The 26320-nt window shown below is 32.2% G+C and overlaps 1 protein-coding gene across 11 annotated transcripts in view; it reads left to right on the forward strand.

The window, feature by feature from the left end:
* LOC145254910 (F-actin-uncapping protein LRRC16A-like) overlaps positions 1 to 26320 on the forward strand; it is a 377977-nt gene that overhangs the window by 61705 nt on the left and 289952 nt on the right. For all 11 annotated transcript variants that reach the window (XM_080113852.1, XM_080113855.1, XM_080113853.1 and 8 more), the window contains exon 2: positions 1092 to 1189. In XM_080113852.1, the coding sequence (XP_079969978.1) occupies positions 1092 to 1189 (98 nt within the window). The remainder of the gene's footprint in view (positions 1 to 1091; positions 1190 to 26320) is intronic.

Raw genomic sequence — 26320 nt, forward strand, 5'->3', positions numbered from 1 at the left:
TGAAAGATTCAGGATTTGACTACAAGGTGACCTTAAAAAGAAAAATACATGACTGATGATCTGGTGCCATCATCAGAATTTGATAACATGATGCTGCCACCATGTATTTCCCATTTCTTGGGTTAGGATTTCTCTTCTCTTGGTTAAATGTCTTTCCTATCGCAAGCCTCTTGTTCACATACGTTGCAAATATGCAACCAACATAACATGCCACCCTACATGTTTGCAACATAGCATCTCTTTGAAAAAATATATGCAATACCAACATAGTGTGTGTATATATATATATATATATATATATATATATATATATATATATATATATATAATTATTTTTAATTGCATAGCATCTAATGAATTTAAAGTGATAGATACTTAAAATAAAATATTTTATAAAAAGACAACCGAGAGATTTTGATATCATTTGTCTTTGGCATTTTTTAATTTTTTATATTTAAAGTGAAAACATTGAAAAAACTAATGCTGTAATTTTTTATTATTATTAAATGAAAAATTGAATGTTTAATCTTGTTGACAATTGTTTAAAAGTACAAAAGGAGAAAAAAACAAACAAAAAAAGGCACAAATTACAAAATCTTCTATGATTAGGGTGGATTCCACTGAAAGTTTCAAAAAAAAAAATGAAAATCTTTTTCATTTAAAAAAAAAATTTAATTTTAATTTTCATTTTTTTTTGTTTTTTTTAATTTTCACTTTACGTTTAATAAAAAATAACATACAGTTTTTTTACTAAGTTTTCTAACGTTTTCATTTCTTTTAACCTTAAGGAATAATACTTTCAAAGGATGCTCTTGTTCAATGTTTTTTACTTATTTTATTTTCTTATGTATCACTTAGTTGGCCAAATTTTACAAACTCCTAAAGCAATGGATTTTCTGTACCTGCACAGTCTTGATATGTAGAGTTTGTATTCATTCCTATTTGTACAATTACCCGGATGTATATTTTTAAAATTTAAATAACCTTTTGGAAGTTTTTTGTGGAATTAAATTCCTTGAGAAAAGTTATTTACATTGGAAGTTCTTAAATTCTTAATTTATCTTTTTCTTTTTTTTTTTTTTTTTTTCCAGATAGTCTTCGGGACGTCTTGGATCGCCGACAGAAAATAACATTTAAGTGTCTATTGAAGTTGGAAGTACGATCGGAAAAATATGACACCAGAGTCTTGGTAGGTATTTAAAAAAAATTATTTTAATTATTTTCCAAAACTTTCATTATAGTTACATCTTATTTTAGTCACTCAGATTATTAGTAACAAAATAAGCTTGGGCAGGTTTGAATAGTATTCCTAAGTAAATTATTCTTACTTGAAAGCATGTTTTAGTAAAAACAAATATGATTAAAAACAGTTTGTAACCAGTTGAATTGTATCCAGAAAACATTGAACCAATATTTACTTTTAACTTATCCTATACTTATACTTGTCACTTATTAGAGAAGTTCCAATAACCGGAAATGGATATTTGTTCTCTTCTTGAGTTATTAATGTGAATTTTTGCTAAAATATTTTAGTATACACATGACTTTTTGTTCAGAAACTAGCAGGGCTAGCTGGCATTGTCCAGTGCAAAAATATTATATCTATATAATTATAAAACTCAAATGACCTTGTAACGAGTGATGTAACCCACTTTCCAGTTTACAACATCTGGTTGCGCATACGCACATAAACATTAACCCATAACAATGTAAACAAATAAACACAAATTGCTTCTTATGCAGATTTTGACCTGCGTACTGAAATATTAACGTTATTATTTTGAAATTATTATTTAACATGGGAAGGGTAAGGATGTTTTGCAACTAGTCTGTATTACAAGTATACTGTCGCAATTTTCTTACAAATAAATCTACTTTGACCCGTTGACAACATATTGTTTTACTGTGTACGTTTTCAGCGTCTCAATTGTTTTTGTTTTTTTTCGCGTTTAAATTATCTAAATAATTGTTAATACTTTCTGCATTTTTTACATCGTTCATTTTCGTATTACGTTTAAGTTATTTTAACGCAATTTTCTTACAAATAAATCTACTTTAACCTTTGACAACCATAAGAGCATTTTACAACGTATTGTTTTATTGTGTACGTTTTCAGCGTCCCAATTGTTTGTTTTTTTTTTTTTTGCGTTTAAATTAAACGATATATCAAAATTTCAATAGTGCAGATTTACCTATAAGTATGGCAAACCACTTATAATTCAATGGCTGTAAGTTTTTTTTTTTTTTCAAAAATAAACAATTATTAACAGATTGACTCATAAAATCTATTTATATTCTTTTTTCATTTTAATATACTTTCATAGAAATGTTTCTGTTATGTCACAAAAACTATTTTCTTTACGTCACAAGTGTCACACTTATACATTAATGCCATAGCTAATATAACATACTGACCCAACGGGTCACGGGTAGTCTAGTATTCTATTAAAACTTCTACCTCTCATCTCCACCTAGCTGGACTCATACACACACAACTCTCCTTTATATAATAGATTCCTTGAGTAATGAATCAGTATTTTCTATCCAAATTGGTACATAACATTGGACCCCCCCCCAAAAAAAAAAAAACAAAAAAAAAACACCACTCCTGACAAAACCTGGCCCAGTTGATCCACAGGAAATGAATATTGTTTTAATTTTAGATATCCAGTGCAACACATATGAAGAATATACCAACTTAATGGGTTTTTGTTTTGTAGTGTTTGAAATTAGCTAATGATCTTTACACTGTTCGCCACAACAAAGTATGTAAATATCTCCACTGGAAGATCTGTGGAGAGATGCAACTTGACAGATCATCCAACTTCTGGGAACATGAACCACCACTAATAATTTCAAACAGAAAGGTGACCATGTTCTATGACAAAGACATACAGGCGGGCAGATACATAAAAGACAAGGCCATCAAACCAGACATTGTAATATAGAACAAGCTCGAAAGAACTGCGCTCCTTATCAATGTCACAGTCCCAAATGACTTTGGCCTTAATAGAGCTTAACGGGAAAAGCTAACAAAATATCAGGACTTAAAAAAAATGATCTAAAAATGACATGGTCTCTGAAAGAAATAAACATTATACCAATTGTGATAGGAGCAACTGGATTAATAAAAAACAAGATTTCAGAAATACTTAGAAGCAATCTCAGAAAGACCAAGCTGTAAAGAAATACAGATAGCAGCCATAAAGAGAACAGCATCTATTCTTAAAAAAAAAGCCTTCAGATATAGATGGGAATGGAATCAAGTGTTAGCTCCAGGAGGAAGAGTTAGCTCCCTTGATTTCTTAAAACTAACTGAAGTAAAAAAATAAATGCCCTGTTTTCTCCCTGATTGAGGAAAGCAATGAAATTTAAAATAAGAATAATTACCTTAGGTATTTTGGCTCAGAGGCAGAGGGGGCATTCATAAGTCGAAATATATGAAATAACTCAGATCTCCAGTTTTAAGCGAGCATTAAGTACATACATAACTCTGCCTTTGATCTTGATTGAAAAGGGCTTGCTCAGTTAAGCTGTTATTGATTAGTTTTTGTTTTCTTAGAATGGTATTCTTCTGGACGTTGAAGGTTCAATCTTCAGTATGGATGAATATGATTGCAAATTACTTAGGACTTCTGCCTGATCATGACTGACGAAACAAGAGCATGCTACCCCTGTGGATTAAATAAAGCTTTTTGTTCAGAAGTCTATGCAAATTCCAGTTTGAAAAATAAGATCACTTTCTTTCTTGAAGTGAGGATGGTTTTAAATCAGATTTGACAGAAGAGGGTGGCCTAAACGATTAATATGCTGTATTTAAAGGCAGAAGTTATTAGTTCAAACCTCACCCAGACAAAGATGTTTGTATTCTGATTTTGAAATGGGCATAAATATCTCGGATTACTATATTAAGCAGATTGTATATGGAAATTAAGACAGTGGATGACTGCTAGTATGTGAAAAAAATATGCTCCTCTGCTCAACAACTGTGTGTTCCGTGACTCTCTTTTCTTTCATCTTCTCTTCTGGCCGCATTGTCGTCTCTCACATTGGCGGCTGCCAAGTGGGGGGGTGCAAAGTGGATCACAAGGATAAAAAAATAAAACAAACTCAAAACACAAGCTGTAACACATTTCATAGATATCAGTTGGGCTCTGAGTGCATGTGTGACACTATCATGGAAAACAAAGACCTCTTTGTCATTGGTTGACATCAGCTCATTTTGGCCTCTTAAGGCTCTCTCTATTTGGTCCAAGATGCAACCTGCTGTCAACTGTCCCAAACTGGAAATTGTTCTCAACTGTTGCAAACCTCAACCCCATTCCCAAAATTGTCCATGAGCTAACTCTAAATATTCAATAGCCTTATTAACAATCTACAAAGTGGATTCTCTTGGTAAACTTAGAAATAATTACAAGGGAGGAATTTATTAAGAACTTGCAGGGATACTCAGTATCACCCGGGTTCCTAAGCAATCTGTTTTATGTATGTGTGTTTGTACACCGTGTTTGGGATAAATTTGATACATTTGGGAAAGGAAAGAAATGCATAGCATGGAGAGAAATGACATTGAGATTCTAGGAAGGATGTGTAATGTGTGTGTTAAAGACCAACTTAGTCCTGATGACCTCGGGGAAAGAAAGTTTGGTCAGTATAGAGAGTCATGTGCAGAAGAGTAGACTTTGATGGTATGGTCACATTGAAAGAATGAGTGTTTTTCGGTTAGTAAATGTAAAAAAATTGAGGTAGCCGGTTCAGTTCATTGGAGAAAACCAAGGAAAACATGAAAGGAAGTGATAAAAATGAACCTGAGAAATAAAGACTTGACCAGGGATAGGTTTGTTTGAAAGTCAATTTCTTAAACAGATGGCACATGATGATGAAAGAAAAAATGTCATATCTTGGTCAATGATTAATGTATTTTCAAAATTCAATGTGTATTTCTCAGGATCTTTTACCGAATACTCAAGAAGTTGTCCTGACCTTCCAACATGGTCTCCATTTGGAAACCTGAAGCACACTGCCTTCATGGTGACCTTCAAGAGACGTCAGAACACAATTTTGATCCTGCCAATCAGTTTGTTCTTTATGACAATTGGTAAAAAAGAACCCATATTTTCAAACCAATAAAATATATCCAAATTTGCCTACATTTGTATATAGATAGTGTCTGGCAGGTAGCTAGCTTCGATTTTACTGTTCCAGTTGTCTCCCCGATGGCATTGCCAAGCCACTTATACCACCTTTTTTGGCAAGTTTATAAGTTCAAAATCTCGGCAACTATCGATCAGAATTTAACAAATGAAATCTCATTGGAAGCTAATGACCTGAATTGTGTAGTAGGCTATGTGAAATTTGCCCTTAAGGTTGTACATTAAGGGGATCATCTATCATCCAGAGCCTATTTTTGACACTTTTTTTACAGCCATAAAATGTTTCAAAAATTTCAGTGTAAAAGAATGATTTGATACGGGAGATATTCATAATTGTACCCTATTTCCAAAAGAGGGGAGATATAACACCTGAGAAATATTTGGAATCAAGTCTCCCCTTGCTGTTATTTTAGATCATTTGAAGCCATAGCAAGTTTTAGTCTACCCTCCACCCAGACCAAAGGTTTTGGGGAATATATATATATATATATATATATATATATATTAGAATTTCCTCATTGCCCAATGCATAAATACAACTTGATATTATAAAATATACTTATGGCATTCTAACTACATATAAACACTCATTTAATTCCTAACAGTATATTTTATACTATTCTGTATGTCTATATAAAAGACTAATGCTGCCCTTAATATGTCTAAATACAATAGTTATAGTATGTGTTCAATAAGTCAGAACATTGTACGATGCATATCATTGTGTAGAGACTTTATCTTGTTCCACCACTCACCACCTCCAAGTGTTGACATTCCTCTAAATCTCAGCCGTAGGGGTCAAAGATACATATCGTATCTACCCTAATTTTTCTAGAGCATTATTGTGCATATTTGAAGTGTATACATGTGTGTCCATTTATTTTATTATAGTCATTAATTATCAAGGTCCAGAGGCCACTCAAGGATAAGGCTTAATGAGTATCAGGTGAGACAACACTGATGATCAATAATGGTGAAAATTGGATAGAAATTATTTAAGTGGACGGCTCAACAAGAACTGTACATATTCCTATCTTCAGTTTAAAATCATCACTTTTGTTTAGTTGAAATATTAGAAAAACAGAAAATGTTATGAAATATTTTATTAAATGATTAAAATCTTTTTTTTCTATTTCTCTAAGACTTTCGGTGTAATACACCTTTTTCAAAGAAGACTTATTTTTTAAATATTTTTTTTCTCTTCATTTTTATGGTGGTATTAAACTCTTGTGGAGAGAGAGAGAGAGAGAGAAGGATATTTTGTTTTATTGATAATTATAAGTCTGAAGTTGGTGCATGGTATAACGTAAATTTTAAATAAGAGTTTGATCACATCTTTGAAAGCATTTTGTATAATTTGAAAATATTAGAAAACCAAAAAAGAAAAAGATTTTAATTATTGAATAAAATATTTCATAACATGTTTTGGGGGGAGGGGGGGGTTCAAATATTTTCAGATTAACCTTATAAAATGTTTTCAAAGATGTGAACAAACTCCTATTTATTACCTTTGTATTTGACTAGCAAAAATAAACAGGAACTAAATTTAAGTATTTACAAAAAAGAAAAAAAGAAACGATTAATTTATTTATTAGTAGCAGGAAGGTTAACCAGGCATTACCTGGGAAGAATGAAGAATTTTGTGTCCTTGCACACAAAACCATCTTGTAGTGTTATTGAAATATAGCTCCCATTCAAAAAGTTATTTTTTTACTCATTACTCTTGGAAGATGAGTCTTGTATCTAATCCTGCATTTTGAACTACTGTCTCTGATTTTAGTGTGTGTTGAGATTAATCAGGGCATGTTTTCAATATCCTAAGAATAACAGATATATTTAAACACAACTTCATTTTTCTCTTTGTTTCATGTAGTCCTGAGCAATACCGAGTTGCCCTGCTAGTCTATTATATAAGGGTAAATTGTGTGTATGTATGTGTATGTACAGTTAAAAGTAAAACTACAAAACAAAGAACCACAAAGTTGCTATATTTTTTATTAATGTTGCCTGGGATGAATAATATCTAAAATTTAAAGTAATTATTCATTCTTTGAGAATCAACTGGGTCAGGTTTCGTTGGGGGAGGGGGGTGTAGTCATTTTATTTACTAATTTGAAAATTAAATGCCGACTCATTCATTGAGAAATCTATTATTTTAAGGAGATTTGTGTGTGTGTATGTATGTCCAGCTAGATAGGAATTGACTGAGGGAAAATAGGGGATTGGGAAGAGGAAGGGGAAAATGGGCAGAGGAAGAAAGATAGTGATGGCGAGAGAAAGAGAGGTAAAGAGATAGAAGTTTTAATAGAAATGTTATACTTTTTCTCCAGGCAACGCCGGGTAGCCCTGCTAGTAATATCTAATGCCTATTGATCATGAATTAAAAGAGAAGTCACTAATTGAAATGTAAAAAGTGATTATTAATGTATAAAATTTTTAAATGGGTGTGAATTTAAAGTAACTGAAAAGAAAAAAAATGAGATCCAATCTATGTATTATCTATAAATATAAAAGCGAAAATGTATGTATGTATGTATGTACGCTTTTCCTCGATGTCCACAAAAGGCTTCTTTCAGAAGCGCTCGCTCGCTTCGCAACTGCTTAAAACTTTTTATATCATCTATAAATTGTAATATCTCACAGTTAACCACAGAGCTCGCCTGTCTATTTAATTTTATTGACTTTCAAACGTTAATTATTCCACATGTCCCGCATCGGCACGCGTTACATTCGGTTTTCGGTATAAACAAAAAAGCAAAACTCTACTCTAATCACAGGCCCAGAGCCAGTGGTCTCTAGAGAGCTAAGTAACGTTTGGTCAATGTCGACTTCGTCATATCAGACGGTAGCTTTCATTTCGAGACGAGAGAGCGGGTTTTAAAAAACAAACAAACCGATTTATTGACCTCATTAAAAACTGTCCCGCACAAAATACTAACTGCTGAATAGCTATCACCGTCACATCGATCAAAAACGCGCACCTATTTTTTTTTTACACTTTACTATTTTTCAACTGCACGTCGTCAAGGTTTTTTTTTCACGGGCACCTGTTTTTTTTTCACACACACCTACAAACACCCGGGCAACGCCGGGTACCCCTCGCTAGTGTCATAAAAAGCAAAAATTAAATACAAAAATAAGCAACTGTTCAAAACTTTTTATATATCGCTAAAAATAATATCTTACATTTAAAAGCAATAAAAATCATGCTTGAAATTTGAGAAGGCGTTGTAGCTCATTGGCAAAGCGCTAGACTGCTGATAGTGTAGTTGTGAATTTAATCCTTCTTAATGGGTGATTTGGTTCATGGGGGTAGATATACTTGAATATACATGAATAAAGGGTTTCGTTAGAAATTCTGTGCAGATTCCCAAATTAGACAAGATACATCTGTAGACTGAAACAAAAATAATACGATGAAATAATGAGGACAGTAGTCTGAATCATCCAAATACAGACAAAAAAGTGTTGTTGGAATTCTTTTTTAAAATAGTATTTGAAAAATTTTCTTTACGCTAATGCATTTGTGATTCTCAAGAATAATTAATATTTAAAAAAAAAAGAGATAATTTTATTTAATTACAAAATGCACATGACAATCATAAATATGAAATTATTTGTTATTTTATTAGATTAAAAATTACTTTTAAAAAAATTGTATTTGTATTATTTTAACTATTATTCCCATTTTGGTTGTTATGTTTTTGTTTCAACAGATGTAATCTCCAAACTTCTTTGTGGGAATTTGGACTCCAGAACTGAGACCAAATTTTGAATGAAATCTTTTCTTCAATCTACAGTGATAGATTGTTCTCATTCTGTCAGCCATGATAGGTTAGAAGTGTTAATTTATGTTATTCTTAGTTATCTAATATTGTTGCCACATCGAGGCTGGTGCATTTACCACTAGTCTCTCACTCTTGGACAGAGTTCCAAAAAGTTTCCAATCTAATAGAACCCGCTTTATTAGCCAAGCTCCAATCTCTATCCCATCACTGCAATGCTGCAATGGTATGTATTCTGATGAACCCATAGCACTTGTGCCTACTCAATGTATATATCCCCTACAAACAGCAAAATCCCACCTCTTTATTGTTGAGGTCCCTAGATGTTGGAAAGCCTTCCCTAGTTTTTTCCCTTGAATTGATAGACTTTAGAATTCCCTCCCTGTTTCCTGTTTCCCTGGTTGTACTAACGTGCAGAAGTTTAAATGTAATATGAATGGATATCTTGCTGCTCAACTCCCCTCAGTCTCCTGTTAGACACGATCCCAAATAGTAGCCCCTTATCCCCAATTGGCAATATGTCTTGTTTGGGGTGAAAAAGACTTTAAAAAAAAAAAAAAATTATAATAATAATTATTGCCATTAGTAAAGATTGAACTTTCAACCTTCAGAAGACTGTCTCTTAGAAGAACTTGTGTTTTTTAATAATTAGGTCATGGGTCAGTGTGGACAAATTATCAATCAGTGTTTCAAAAATACTGAAACAACAGAAAAGTTTCAGATTTACAATGATTGCGCAATAGCCGAAAATAGATGTCTTTACACCATAATAAATCAATTGTAAAGGTTTGTTTGGTATAAAATATTTTGGGCCAGGATTTCATTTGATGTTTTGCTCCTCTTTCCAAACTTTGAGCAACAGAACATGGCCTGGTTTTAAGCCTATTATTCAAAAAAAATTTTTTTTGCTGTTATAAATGATGTAGATAGGGAGCCAGGACTTCTTTCATCAAGGCCTCATAGCTGACCCTGGTTGGCATGTCATGGCTGAAGTGCTACTTCACGCCTGGTGTATAAACTGGTTGAAGGGTCCTTTTTATCCTGGGTGCCAACCTGTCAGTATTTACTGTTGTTTTTTGGCTACAGCTTTTTATGAAAAGCTGCCCTCTATTAATAGAGAGAGCGCCCTTGTTCACAACCCAAAGGGCATGCTGGATGGTTCAAGAGACAGCACATCATTTTTTTTTTTTTTTTTTTTTTTTTTTTTTAATTTTTAAAAATTAAAAAAAATTTTTTTTTAATATTTCGTCAGGTTTTACTTCTAATAATAAGTATCCTCATGCTAGTGTTTCTGACAAACCCTTAGACCAAAGACATACTAAGAGTCAGTATGTCATAAATTAGACAACAGCCAACAGTAATTCATGTTTAATCATCACCCCACTTATGCTTCCACTCCCCTTGTGCATATGCGAGGAAAAACATTTAACACACTTTCATTTTGAATCTGAAAGTCGAATCTTCTTCACGTTATGTGTTTATGAATGAAGAGGTCAAACCTATTACAACACAAATTGTTGTCGCTCGTAAAATGTTTCTGTATCAGTGTAATTGACATTTTTACTGGATAACGACATTTGAGGATAGGGAGGGGTATAATTATGCCAACCTGGCTTTGGGGTCATTTTCTGATTCTGCCTGGCATTCTTTCCAAAATATGATAAAAATGCTACATCTATTTGTTGTGATAATTAGGTTCTTTGGCATTGGAATATTCCTTGGACCCATATTGAAGATCAGAAACTGAATTGTGTGAATGATAAAGGAAAGATATGAGAGATGGAAGATGTTAGGGAGAGTGTGAGGTGACGAATGATGAGGGAACAATGTGAAAAGTAGAGGATGAAAATTGGCGGTAAGAGGATGGTAGGAAAAAAGCTAGAAAAGTGGAGAGTGATATGGGAATAGTGTGAGGAATAGTTGTAGGCTCATAACCTTTTTAACAATATTTTATTTTATTGAAATTTTGAATTAACTGGTCAAAGAAAAGATTATTTCTTTGAAATTTTTCTTTAATGCTGAATTTGGAGGCTCATAACTTCTAACAATATTTTATTACACTTTTTTTTTGTAAATGGAAACTTTCTGATGACTGTTTATATGCGAACAGTATGAATTATATTCAGCTGATGCTACCCAAGAGAATATATATATATATATATATATATATATATATATATATATATATATAAGCATTAAAATTATTTGATTTTTACTATAATGAAAATACATGCCTCCATATGTCTGGATTCCTTAGATATTTATTTACAATCATCAAGTAATATGGGGTAATATTATTTTATGGCTGGTTATCGATACAAGTTCTGAGTGGGAGGAGGGGGGATGCGTGAGGTGAATGAATACACATTTGCCCTGCCAATCGCCTACAAAAAAAAAATCAAATAAGATGCAACTGTTTCTTCCTCTCTTTCAGCTGCATTCTGGGAAAAATTTATTCTAAAGTTATTTTCTGACTGAGATTCATTTAGAATCCTGACCAGACATGAAAATGTTGAAACATTGATCAATACGCATATATTCTTTTACAATGTTTATATAATTTATTTAATAATTACGTAGATGAACGAAATATTTCGACTTCCTGTCATGGGATACTCTCTGACTTTACTGTGAATGCTTGCCGACATGGCATTTATAAGCATTTAATTCCCTTCAATTCTTGTGTTAATTGTTGTTGGAGGAATGATGCTAGCCTATGGAAGCCAAGGGCGGCTTTGTGACTGGGTTCAGATCTTCTGACCAACAGTAAATAATTATCACTTCCTGCACTAATAATTGCATAAGCATGAAATATGTCTGTAGGTATAAAAATAATATTTATTAGAAAAATATCATACTTATATATACACTAGCAGGAATACTCGGCTTTGTCCAGGAATGAAAGAACTTTGTCTTCCTGCACTTGGCACTAAACTTAATGTTATTACTTTGTTTAGTGATGGAGCATTTCTAATATTTCAGATTCTGATTCTAAAATTGCGTACAAAAGTAGAATTCTATTTGTGGGGTATGTAACGGAGAGTTCTTATCTGCTTGTAATTTAATTTGACAAATGTTTTTTCTTTATGTATTGCATCAAAGATGTTAATCTGTATCTTTCACTTGTCATTTTTTTTCCTAGTTACCAACTCATGCCATTTTTACCTAAATTCGTTATGGACTATAGATTTTAGTTTTACTGGTACATTTAAAAGCAATAAATATCTATTTTATCATTATTACCAGCAATAAAAAAATTAAGTTTAAAACAAACAAAAAAAATAAAGATCTGTTTTTTGGAATTGGAAATTAGGCTAACATTTTTCTGATTACTTGTTTCTTTTTAGCTTGGAGCAAAGTGTAGTATTCGTTTTGATACTACGCTTCACCTTTTCTATCCTTGATCAGTGGAGGAGAAATCCTTCTAGACTGAGGCAGTTCTTGTTCCATTTTGGGAGCTGGATTTTCCCCACATTTAAAACCGACCTCGTGGGAAGGCAAGAATATCGGAACATTTTTCTGATATCGATATCCCCAATAAATTCCTTTATTAAATTCCCAATTTGAATCAAATGTCTCGACTATATATTTTGATGTCAAAATTTTTCTCTCCCTCAACAAAATCGTCTCAAGTTCACCTTTATAAAATTCTAGATTTTTACTAAATTATATTCAGAAAAAAAGAAACTGAAATGCATTCGGACGGATGTGAAGTTATTAACTTTATACGGTGGGGTGTGGCCGTTATTGACTAGAACTTTATATCTCGGTTTCTTCTTGTCTTGTTTGTGTTGATTGCAGTGATTAGGAACTGAACCACCGGAAAAGCTGAAATAAAAACTTGCTAAGAAAAGCTATTTCTAGTTGAATATACGAATTCCACTATAATTAAAATGAATGAAATCGACCCCATATTTTTAGTAGCTAGATTGCTAGTATTTTTATTCACATCTAGCAGGCAGCAACTTGTGTGTGAGAACCCTAATTTGTTTTGGCTAAGAGCCCATATTCACGTTTTTACTCCTCATACCACTAACTGATTATGACTTAACAATCCATTCTCCTTGCACCGATTACATAACTTGCTTTCAGTTTATTTTCTATTTTTCATGTTCACCTGATTTAACCCCCTTACCTTACCAGACAGTATGCCCTTGAATAATTTTAAAAGTGCAACTAAAAACGAGGGCAAAGTTAGATAAAAAGTTGGATTAATATCTATATATTAGTGATGGGACGATTTCAATATTTTTCCCAATTGCGATACAATTACTGATTGTGATTATTTATAAATCTCTGAATATTTAAACATAGTTTCCCCGAATACCATCAAAACATGTGTTAAATGTGCAGATATTTTCCTAAATGTAAAAATACACTTGTGGAGGATGATCTATAAATTTTACTTTTACTGGTAGTTTAAAATCAATAAATATTTATTTTATCATTGCTACCAGCAGTGGAAGATTTTGCTATAAACAAAATCAGAAATAAAAAAAGAATCGTTTTGACATCAGAAAATAGACAAAAATTTTCCCGATTCAGATACTTACAAAAGTTCCGATTTTTATGATTTCCAATTAATTGTCCCAACCGTAATATATATATATATATGATGAAGACTTATAGTATGTCTTATGAAACCTACAATAGATTAATGTTAAAAGAAATACATAAAATCTATAGGATCGCTAATAATTTTAAAGACTTCCAAGATATAAATTCGTCTGCTTTTGAAATATGTTCCAATACAAATGTAATTAACAAGATGAAAATCCTCACCACCGAGAGACAAGGCCTGTTAACTGAAAAATGACATCAGGCAAAGGCAAAGCAAGCAAGATTTATCAAGCAGTCAGACTGTCAATAATGAATGACAGCTTTTTGAAAAGAGGGAGAATTTCTAAAAAGATATATTGAAAAAGAGAAAAATTAAAAAAAAAACACGATTTATACTTAAATTTAACTAATTACATGAGACAATTTTTATTTTTGTACCTTTTCTCCACGTTAAAAAAACGACCCTGGTGTCTAACTCTGTCCCGTGGGGAGGCATAGTAAATAGGTAAATAGGTACATGGTAGTTGCCAGAGTCCTGAAGAAAAGATGCTAGCCTCCTAAGCCAAGGTTGACTTTGCTTATTGGGTTCGACCAAGACCGTCTTAAAAGACAAGATGGCCGGTGGGCAAAAATAATTTAATCTGCTGACGTCATCACGGGTAGTCCATTAGTTGTTTCTTTACACTGGTAAACACCGGTAGTAACTCGTGGATATCTCCATTAAACAAAGTAAGTTTTAACGTGCTCCCCCCCTGTATTTAACACGATGTAACTATAATTTAATTCAATATTATCATCCTAAGTTTTTTACCATTCAAAAGAAGCGTCAAATAAATTGCTAATATTAAAAAAATTTTTTTACAGCATACAAAACTAATGAAAATGCGAGACAACATCGACTCTTTTGAAGAGACGATTTTTTTAAGCTGTTGACACGTTTTAAAAATTTAGCAAAAATTAATTTTCCTGAAATTTTCAATATTTAAAAATAAATTATGCCGGCTGATAACATCTTTTTTTTAAAGCTAGAAAGATAAAATTTAAGAATACTTATATATATATATATATATGAAACTTAAAAGTAAAAAAAAAAAAAAAAAAAAACGCGCGTTCATTTCGGGTTTGTATTACTGTACACAGATTCGAAAAAGTTGTCAAAAAACAAATATACGACAAATAAATGTTATCAAAGGCAAGATAAGTTACTTTTCTACCAAACTAGATATATTTTTCGTGTTTTTATTCAATGTAACATGTTTATTCAGCTCCAAAAACAAGGTGTTATAAATAAAAAAACTAGAAAAAATATATGTCAAGCTATGTCACGGTAACATATATTGAGCGAGTTTTTTTACAGTATTTTAACCAGTTTTTTATTTATAACACCTTTTCCCAAACTTACCGTGTTAAAGAGGGAGTCAGACGCCATCTTGAAATTTCCGGGTTTGTATTACTGTACACATAGATTCGAAAAAGTCAAAAAATAAATGTCAAACAAATGTTATCAAAGGCAAGATAAGTTACTTTTCTACCTAACTGGATATATTTTTTGTGTTTTTATTCAATGTAACATATTTATTCAGCTCGAAAAACATACAGTGTTTACCGATGTATTGGAAAATTTAAAATGGCGGCCGACTCTCTCTTTAACATGGTAAGTTCGGAAAAAGGTGTAATAAATAATAAACTAGACAAAATACTCTTAGAAATTTGCTCAATATAAGTTACCGTGACATAACTTGATATATATTCGGTGGTTTTTTAATAGTATTTTTAAAAACAGTAATGAATTTTCCGAACTCAATATTTTTCAATTTTTAAACTTTAAAAATCTATCAAAATTTTTTTATTGATTCTATTTTTACGATATTTTCAGGGTCAATGTGAAATTTTATGTTCTTTCCAATAAACCGAATATAATATTTTAGACAAACGTTTTTTTTTAAATTCACCCCCCCCCCCCAAGTGTCACCCATTTTTAACTTTCTCTTAAAAAGTAAATAATTAATTTATGTCGGAGTTTTATATATCACAAATTGAAGAGAAAAGGTCAATAAATAATACATTCAAAATTAAAACAAAAAAAAAAAATGCCTTTTTTAGAAATTTACCTGTAAAGTCCGAAGTTTAAAACCTTTTTAAAAAAAAAAACACATTGTTTTTTTTTTTTTTTAAATAAAACCTTGGTCCTTGCTCCTTTAATTGAAAAAAAAAATTAGGGCTTGAATTACATTTTTCGAGGAGTTATAAGCTTGGAAAGATGGGGTGGAATTATTCACTATTTTCACGAAATTTCTGACACTGCTATCGGTAAACACTGTATGGTTTTCGAACTGAATAAACATGTTACATTGAATAAAAACACGAAAAATATGTCCAGTTTGGTAGAAAAGTAACTTATCTTGCCTTTGATAACATTTTCATTTAATTATATTAAATAAACTTCAAGTTTACTACAAATCAAATCGTGTTCCTTCACTTTTTAAAAATGTAATTTATAAGTAATTAAAGAACGCATTCTAATCTTTAAAATCTATAATACAACAAAATATTCAATTGCTTATAATACTTAAACAAACAACTTGTGTTTTATTATTTTTTTATTATTAATATTAGATGAGTTTCAGTATAAATCATCGTGTTCTTTCTTTATTTCAATCCAATTTTGAAGTTTTGTGACGCTGTCTGTAAAAATTACTGTTCATTATTGACAGTCTAAGAGTTCCACATATCTTGCTTGTTGGGACCTCGGCGATGACGTCATTTTTTCAGCTGGCCGGCCATCTTTATAACGAAGGCCACGGTTCGACTCTCCCGACTAGCAGTAATTATCACTTCCTACATTGATGATTCCATAAGAATGAGACACTAGTGTTTGTAGGTAGAAAAATTGATATTATTTATTTTATAATATTATAGTGTGTGTGTGTAACATTATTTGGAAACAAATAAGAAAACATATGTACTTGCATACTGGAACTAACTTAAAAGATTGTTAATGACACTAGATAAAAAATGTTCATAAAAAAAAAAAATACCCTGCATGAGTTAATTCGGTTTCAGTCACGTAATTTTATGTACAGTGAAATATTCATATTCATTATTAAAAATACTCATTTGGTAGTAAAATTCTGGATGCATACAGTTAGTCTGTCTTCTACTTTAAAAAAAAAAAAAAAAAGACCAAAGTGTATTTATTTTCATGTATATATTTCTATCCCATCAAGTAAAAATTAGCAAGTAAAACATCTGCCGTTTTTAGCTCCACATTGCCCTAACTTGCCATTCAAAATGGTGAGAAAAAGCAAATAGAAAGTCGAACAAGCATCTCGGACTTGCTGCTTGAAACAAATTCAGAAAAACTCCTCACTATATTATAAAAAGTCTATATTGGGTATTATATTCTTAGGTCATCAGAAATGATAATTTATATGTGTCTAATTACATTATATGGTTTTATATAAATAATTTAGTAATAAGAGCAAGTGCAAACATTGACAAAGCATAATTTTTCATTTTTGGTATACTCTATCCAGTATTCGAGTTGCTGCTGATTTTTATCAATTCATTTGAGAGACGATGGTTTTTAGAAAGTTCTACTTTGTATTGAGAACTGAAAAAATATTGGTTTTAATTTTATTTTATCAATATAATCGAACTTTCCTCCGACTGATTATACTAGTTTCCTTTTCTTTTTTTCGTTTCAAATGGAAAAGTTTAAAAAAACTTTTCCATTTGAAACGTTTTTTGTTTTTTTTTCTTTTAAGTTCATTGATTAAGACATCTTTTAACATGTATAAATATTAGTGCAAACACTGGGGAAGGATAATTTCTCTTTTCATTTTTGACAGTTTGTACACTCATATAAACCCTAAGCATAGTTTTTTTTGTTTTTTTTTTGTAATGAGAATGCTTATTTTTATTACTGATTTTTAAAAACGACACTGTATATTAATCGTGTTTTTCATATTCCATTTTCCGTTATTTTAAACAAAAAAAATGTTTTGTCATAATTTAAACTTTTAACGTGTTTTGCAACACTAAGACTTTCCAGTTTCAATTGTTGCTTTTGGCCAACACCAGCAGATTGTTTCACATGCTCAGTGACAAAAACATTTCTGAAATAAGCACAAATTTATTCACTTGTTAGATTAGAAATGTTTGCTTTAGATTTGCTGAATTTGATGTCTTCTTTTTGTTTCAGCTTTTAAAAACATGTTTTGTTAATTTGAAATCCTTTTTTGGAAATCTCATATTTGCTACGTAGACTTAACTTTCATTCTCAATTACTCACGCTCTCTGTTTCTGTCTATCTGTTATTCATTTATTTTTTTATAATTACTAGTTTAGTTTAACTAAAGTTTGCTAAATTCCAGAGTTAAAAAATCTAATGAATGAAAATTACATGAAACTTATAAAAAGGTTATAAAAACACAAATCATGAAGCTTAATGTCAATTTGTTAAAACTTTTTACTTTCTTATAAAGACATTATTTAAACTGTTTTTAAAATATATCTGATTTTCCTATTAACATCATGGAAAAGTTGTCTAGAACAATCAGTAAGATCTTAGAAGATTGCTTGGAGCAATCTATCCCTTATGGTAACAGCAACACATTGTAGTTTCTCTTCAACAGACCTACAGAAGAATTTGAAGTAACAAGGCTGTAGAATCTAGAATCCCGTAGTGACGGTAGGTTCGCTTCTTCATTTAGTCGGTGTATGATGTCTTGCTGAGCGCAACCAATCAACACCTATGAGGAAAGAGTGAGACCTCTAATTGCAAACTATGTGCAAAGAAAGAATATTTAAAGTACATTCTAAATGATTACTCCAAAACTTTGGGTGGTGCTTGATGACAATCAGGTTCTAGAAGCAAGATGATGAGAGGCTGGGAAGACATGAAGCTTCGTCAAGTTTGTTGAGACTAGAGTCAAGATACCGAAACCGAGGAGAGAGAAAATGAGCCAATTATCTCTTATCAATGACTGGAATTTGATAGTGAATCTGAAAACAAAACTAAAATTCTCAGGGCACATAACAATAACAAACATTAGCATCCAACTTGATATTGCATTAAAAAAACCCAAAGCACTGCATGATCTGGAAACTGTTGGTGTTATTTAGAGAAATCAATTGGCTAATCAACAACAATATAATTTCTTTTTGAATTTGACAAACTTCTAAATGTTTTCCCTTTACATATTGTATTTAAGATTTGGACAAACTCATTGAGATTTTCATTTTTAACTATCGCTCAAACCAAACTACAACTAAGGTGAACAGACAACAATAAAGTCAGTGTGGGACCAGAAAAAAATGGAGAAAAAAAAAAAACATTGTCTAAATGTTTAAAATCGTTTAATATTAAACTGTTAACTCTCTGAGAAACACGTTTAGCAAGTAGGTGTGGAAAATATTTAAAGATGTTTAAAATACCAGGAACTGGTCGAACAATGTCTAGACAATGGATGGAATATCCACTGTGTCACTATAGAAGATTGCAGGGATTTTGTGTCAGTCACTATGCTGACCACTGACAAAAATAAGTATAGTATGAACAGTGAGAGTCTGTGCTTTAAAGAACATAACAAATAAAGTGCTAGTTGCGTCCAAATGGATTTGAATAAAAAAAATCAGAGCCCTGAAAAAAAATTGAGAATGAATGAAAAACAAATCCACATAAAGTTTTTTTTTTTTTTTTTTTTTTTTAAGCCATAATGGTGACATGTTTATTTACTTTTTTTAAGCAGGACATCTAACTATTCAATTAAAGTTTAATTAAAGATTTGTATTACTGTACTTTTTTTTTAATTGATAAGGAAATTTAATGTTAAAATCAATACTGCATTCTTGCTGCATTTAGAAAATGTATTTTATAATGATTTTATACTAATAAAAATATCCAATGAAAAGTTTTTAATCAGCATGAAAGGGTGATAATAAAAGATATTTTCCCTGAAAAGTATTTAAAATTTTAAAGCTATTTACATTCAATAAATTTGGGAATACACATAACAATGTCCCCATATGCTGATAATATGGAAGAAAAGCATGAAAGCAAAAGGTCTAAGGATCAACACTGGAAAGACAAAAATGATTGCTATTTGGCCCAGAATTCTATTCTTTGAAGGGCTCTCCTCAATACCTATGCTTGGTATGTAGAAGATGAGGTAGGAGAAATGTGATACAGTGCAGCTACTGCATTATGGATGCACAAAATGTACAGCTGAATGCATGGTAGGTTCAAACTACAGATGTAAGAAATATCTGGCACTAATTGAAGACTGCCCTTACACAGTCGAAATAGGCAAGGACACCCTGAAAGTAGTAGATTTCTTTTGCTACCTAGGAGATATACCGAGTGCTGGAAATGGTTGCAAGTTTGATCATCAGAATCAAAAGAGCTTGGGAAAAGTTCAGAGAATTTCTCTTAATCGTTACCCCCCAAACCATTCCTGTTATGATAACTGCATAAGAAGCGTGATGTTGTATGGCAGTGTGTTGGGCGGTCACCCAAATCTCACTTGATCGACTCCAAAGAAATGACAGAGCAATGATTAGTTGGATATGCAATGTAAAGCCAAACCAAATGCAGAACAACATTAGGTTAGTTAGAAATTGACCCTTCCAAAACTTGATGTCTTAATAAGTTTAGGCAAGGGGTATATCAATACTTGCAGAGACCTAAGAGTAGACAGTAAAGTTAGCTGGGAGTTCTAAGATGTGGAAAGAAATCAAAACTATTAACAATGGTAAATGGACACAGCAGTTAATCCTCACGATTGTGATCACTGGTGATTTAGCATAAGAACATCTAGACATCGTTGAACCTTTATCAAAGATAATTTGTATTATTTGGACTACTGTTCTCATCTTAAGTGTTATTTTCACATTTTACTCTATCTGGGTGTATCTTGTCGAATTCTGGAATCTGTATGGAATTTTGAACAGAACCCTTTATTTAATCAAAGGAGGTAGCATGCTCTTGTTCTGTCAGCCATGACTGAGTACAATTTTTACCCCTCTCATCTCTTACCAATATCCAGAACAGTGATGGTATACAAAATTGGTGAATGTTTAGGCAAGAACATAAAGAAATGGTGGAGCATCATTATCCTCATATGGATTTGGGGTTCTGTGTCTGACATGTCCTTGCTTACCACACACAAACAAACGACCAGAGGATGATGTTGACTTTTTTTCTTTTTTTTTTTTTTTTTTTCACCAGAGTCCTGTTAGTCGGATTGCAGCACTAATATAGCTGGGTGTCAAACTTCTCTGTCTTGTGTGACCTAGCCAGAAACCAAGCTTTCATGCAACAGCATTGACACTACCATGTTGTCAAAACCTCTACTACAACAAGGAAAGGTTGGACTCTAGAGTGGAGCTGTTGCTGATGCTTACATTCATTTGAATTCTGAATTATCTCCCTTAATTTTACATAGAAAAGAATAGCTCAATATACATTGTGTAAATATTGGAACCTGTAACACGGTATTATTGCCATTTTAATACTAAATTTTAACAGATCAATTACAAAAGATATTTTTCTATTTAAAGATATTCTGAGGTGAGTGCATACAGTTAGTCCTTGTTTAACTATGGCTTTCATAAATTTTGTAGCATGGTGGCTATATTTATATATTAACAGAAAGATAGAAAATATATAACAATGTGTACAAATTAAATATGTATATGGGGGGGGGGGACCTTTTTGAACATAATACTGTATCCATATGAAAGATTGTATCTGCTTTAAGATTTTGCTGAGAAAAAATAATTACATATTTGTGTGACCATGCAAGACAAATATTTACCAATTTTTCATTAGATTTACATTTTTGTCATTTTTTTTTTTCTTTTGAAAATGTGTTCCAAAAATGTGATTGCTTGCAATTAATAAATAATATAACAAGAAGTTAGGGAAGCAAAAAAACATTTGTTTGTAAATTTCCCATTTTCATAAACTGGATGTTAAACCGAATGTGATGATTATGCTGTTCAATAAATATCTTTAACATTTGTGGCTCTTATTTTAATTAGCAAACATTTTGCTTAGGATATCTTTGCCAATTTTTTCTCCAGTTTTGGATATCTCCTTTTTAAGGGATTCCAATTTGGGAGGAACATTTTTGAAGAAGCCGGTTTTAGGGAGACATTTTTAGTGAAAACTGTTTTTAGGTTTATACTTGAATGTGAGAGAGCTACGGAAATAAATACTAACAAAATAATGAGTTCAAAAACATAAGTTCACAAAAGATTTTATATATGTTTAAAATAGAAGTTTATATAGGTATGAAAACAGAATGTAAAGATTTTGAGAGTTCTTGTAGAACAAGGGGAATTCATTAGCTGAGATGTCGAAAATGTCAGTTGATAATTTAAGGGTCATAGATTATTCGCAGGTTTAAAAATCATAATCAAAACTTCACTCAGTTATAAAAATTATATTTACTTAAAAGTTAACAAGAAGCAATGTTCATTTGTTTTCACTATCGAAAGTAAATTCTGTGAGAAAAGTTAGTAGTTAAAATAAGTTTATATATTTGTTTTTGATAACTAGACGATAATGAAAAAAGTTAATGAGTGTGTTTGTTAGTGTCTGCATGCATATGCTTATGAATGAGACAAGAACCTCAAGCCTGGCAGAGGGGCTGGAGGTGAGGTTGAAACAATGTAGATTTTAGCTCTGTTGTGGGCTCAACTGTTTATTGAAGGAAAATTCTGATCTATATGGGGTCGAAGTGGATCCAAAAGGGTCATTTCGAATAAATTCAGAAAATCCTCTGATTGGTCTAAATATTATTTGGTTTTATTAATTCGGGTGGATGCATGCGCAAATCTGGTTATGCAGAAGCATGACACTGAAGGGTAAGCTTTGCTAGCTAGTCATTTGAATATATCAAATAAATCTGCAATCTATCCCTCTTTTCAACCTACCCTTACCTGGCTTTTGGTCTTTATAAGTGACTTAGTAAAAAAAAAAAATTTTTTTTAGTGTGGGGGAAATACTGATATATTTTAGCAAAATATTTAAGTGGTTTTCATTGAGAAATCTTTCCCTGCCATTTCACTACATGATCATAATAAGTCCAGCTTGCTCACCATCAAGCCATATCGAACCGTTTGAATAATTTTCATGCATAAATATCATTACATGTAGAGAGGTACTATATTTATCCGTCTCTTGTGCATTCTCTTATGGCAACAGTTAGAGAACTACTGTTCTCAAATAACCCATTTGGGCCCCTCAGTTGCATCTTGTTAGTCTGCTGGGATCATTTTCCCCCTACCTTTAGATACAATGAATGTAGTTATATTTGGGGTAGGGTGTTATAGAAGTGGAAGAGGTGGTCGGATGACATTTTAGAAATGCGCAAATGTATATCCATCAGAAGAGGATATACTAGCAAGATGAATATATTTTATTAGTAAGATGTGTGTGTGTTTGTTTTTTTGTTGTGTAACTTAGATAAATATGCATTGAATTATTTTTTTAATTTATTTGCTATTCATCGAATATTGAGTCGAATCAAAAATAAATTAATGGAAACCTAGAAGAAAGAAATAAAGAAAAGTTTGTACTTGTAATGGGATTTAAAATAAATGCATTTTAGGTTGTGGTGGTCTAGGGTAAAGAAGGAAATGCGTGTTCATCTCACGTCGGGTCACCAATTTGTTGTTGACTGGTGGATATATTATATATATCCCCCAGTCGTTAGGAAAAATGAATTGTTTTGAGGAAGACACGAACCACGCGTTAAATTGAAATAAACGAACTAGAATTTATTTCGTGAAGAAACAAATGAAAGAAAAAGGTACAGCACATGTTTACTTTGGTGTGCGTCTCTCACTGTTAACTGTTGAGAAGGAAAGTCTATTGTTGTAGAGAGAGAGAGAAAGTGAAAAAGTCAATCCAGTTTGGCATGTGTCTTTCGCTGTTAACTGTTGAGAAGGAAAGTCTATTGTTGTAGAGTGAGGGAAAGTCAATCCAGTTCATGGAGATAGAAAGCGTGTAAGGTGTACGTACTGTCTGTTGACTCTTGCCCCCACACATAGTAGCAGGTGACGTGAGGCGCCCCGAAAGGGGCCGGTTGGTCCGTCAATCTCTCAGGTCAGAAGCCGAATTGAAAAGAGGGAAGCAGCTTATGTCTCTTGCTTTTATAGTTGTTTCTGGTGGTCTTTTGCGCATGTGTGGATTTCCTTTAAAGGGGAAGTGACGTTGCCCATGTGTGCGCGTTAACGTGTGTATGCATGTGAATGTATGTACGCGAACGTGAATATATCTACATGTTTTTACGTGCACGCATATGTGTGTGTGCGCGTATGCATATGACTAGAAAAGTGGCTTGATATGTGAATGCGTGTTCTTGTGCGGAACTAGAAAGGGCTCGTACACGTTACAAAATTTCATGAATTGTGTAGAAATTCGTAAAACTTTCAAAAATTATGAAAAATGATAGAGTAAAAAAATAATTACAAGTAAAGATAAAATTCTTCGAATTATAGTTTTATCATATTAGTTAATGTTGAAGAGTTCTTAAAATCGTAGGGAGATAACTGCAGTTTATGATTTTGACAAATCTGCCATTTCAAAATAGAAATTGATGAACTGCTAATATTTTTTTTTTTTTTTTTGGAAAAATACTTTTAGCAGACGTTCTACTCGATCATTTTTCATAATTTTTGAAATTTTACTAATTTTGACATGGCATTTTACCTAAATTCTTTTATACCATTATATTGCACAAGCACTAAAATTTGTAAGCATGACTATATTTTTAATTATTTTCGCCCAAACCTTTCACCTGGTCAATGCTGAGGAATTACAGCTAGTTATATACAGGGTGGAACGATAAAATTGTCGCCTAGGAAAGACAACATTATTCCATTCCCGTTTGATGAAAACTGGTTTTCTTTTATTGCTGCAGGCCATCTACTAGTTGGCCTGTTTACAAATCCCAAGAGCAATATGTGCCTTCTATCATGTCTGAAAGTGACACATTGTTCAACAAGTGAGATCGAAGATGCGCCGCTGTACAACTCATGCTCTCTACTGATCTAAGTTATGATAACAGGACCATTGCCAGCACCCTCAAAATACAAATCCGGATGGTTCAAAGCTGGAGGGCACAGCTTGACAAAGTTTCTGGCCATGGTTATGGTCTTTGGTGTCACTTCAAGTGAGAGCCACATCATGCCACCTCACATCTTCGAAGTCAGCTTGAAAGTCAACACCAAAGTGTACCTGGATGTGCTGAAGAGTGTGGTGATGCCCTGGTACAATCAGGTGGCTGCTGGCAGACACTAGGTGTGGCAGCAGGACTCGGTGGTGACTCGTCTAAAGAAACCCACACTTGAAAGAGTGCTATGACTTTGTACCTGTATCTCACTTGATCCCCTTCCCAACCTGAACCCGCTGGACTACTTTGTTTGGTCATACTTCAAAAACATCACCAACATAACCTTAACTTCAGTGATCTAATAAGAACCTGTGTGTCAACATGATTATGATTTATGTTGTGTATATTGAATAATAACCATAACTTGACTAGATAGCATTTGAATGCTGATCAGATTCCATAAGCCTAAATGGTATCCATTGTGCACACCTTAAAAAAGAAACAAATTGAAATGCAAATGCTCAATTAAAAATGAATCTAAAGAAGATGTGAAAAATAACAAAAAAAACTAGGGGTATCAATAACTAACGTATAGAAATCACGTACAAAGTGTACGTGTGTCATTTTGTCATAAACTGACTTTAACAAGGTTGACATTGTTTGGGGAATTTTGAGATGAAGATTGATAACTTGTCTTATTTAGATTCTTTCGACTGCTGTTCTCATCTTGGATGTAATTCTAATTTTTTGGGGCTGATGTAATCTCCAACTTTCTTTAGCTGCTTCTCCTTGAACTCCAGAATCTGTATGGAAATTCAAATGGAACCCTTTATGTAATTCTCTTGGATGCTTGCTCTCGTTCTGTTAGCCATAACTGTGTAGAAATTTTAAATAATTTGTAATTGTATTCTTAGTATCGCTTGTGGTGCAATGGACATAATAATCAGTTCTAAGTGATAATCTTTTGGGGGTTGAAGTGAGTCAATCCTCACTATGAACGATACTAAGAATACAACTACAAATTACTCAAGACTCATAATTGATAGAATGAGAACAAACTTCCCCTGTAGATTAAAGGAATTACTTTGCCGAGATAGAGGTAACATTGGTCAAAACTATGTGAGAATTATGAGGACAGTTTCCAAATATTACTGGGTTGGCATGTCATAAAATTCAACAATCAACCAAATAGAATTTTGCACTACAAATAAGTATTTGGAAATTAAAGCATTTCACCTAAATGACTGGATTCAGGATTATACCCCCCCCCCCAAAAAAAAATATTTAATATGCTATAAAACAAAAATACAAACAGCTACTTCCATTTCTAAAAATACAGCATCTGGTATTCCAAGTATTGACCAGGCTTAATATTGCTTAATTTAGACGATATTCAACCATATATCTACAAAATGGAAAGTACTTGTTGACCTGATATACAATATATATTTAAAGCGAGAAGGAGGGGATGCTGAATCTATGCTAATAATTGCAAATTTCTGCATAGCTTTTTTTATAATAGACGCCTCCATCTTGATAATGTCACATATTTGAAATCGAGCTCACACTTGGGAATGTTTCTATGCTAATTTCGTCATTTGCCTCTGGAGAGCAAATTTGAACCAACAGAACCGTAATTTCTTATAATGTATATATTATCAACTAAAAAGTTTGACATTGGAATTAAATGTTTAAA

Source organism: Euprymna scolopes, chromosome 30, assembly GCF_053919585.1.
Source record: "Euprymna scolopes isolate OS-2025 chromosome 30, ASM5391958v1, whole genome shotgun sequence".
Lineage (NCBI taxonomy): Eukaryota > Metazoa > Mollusca > Cephalopoda > Sepiida > Sepiolidae > Euprymna > Euprymna scolopes.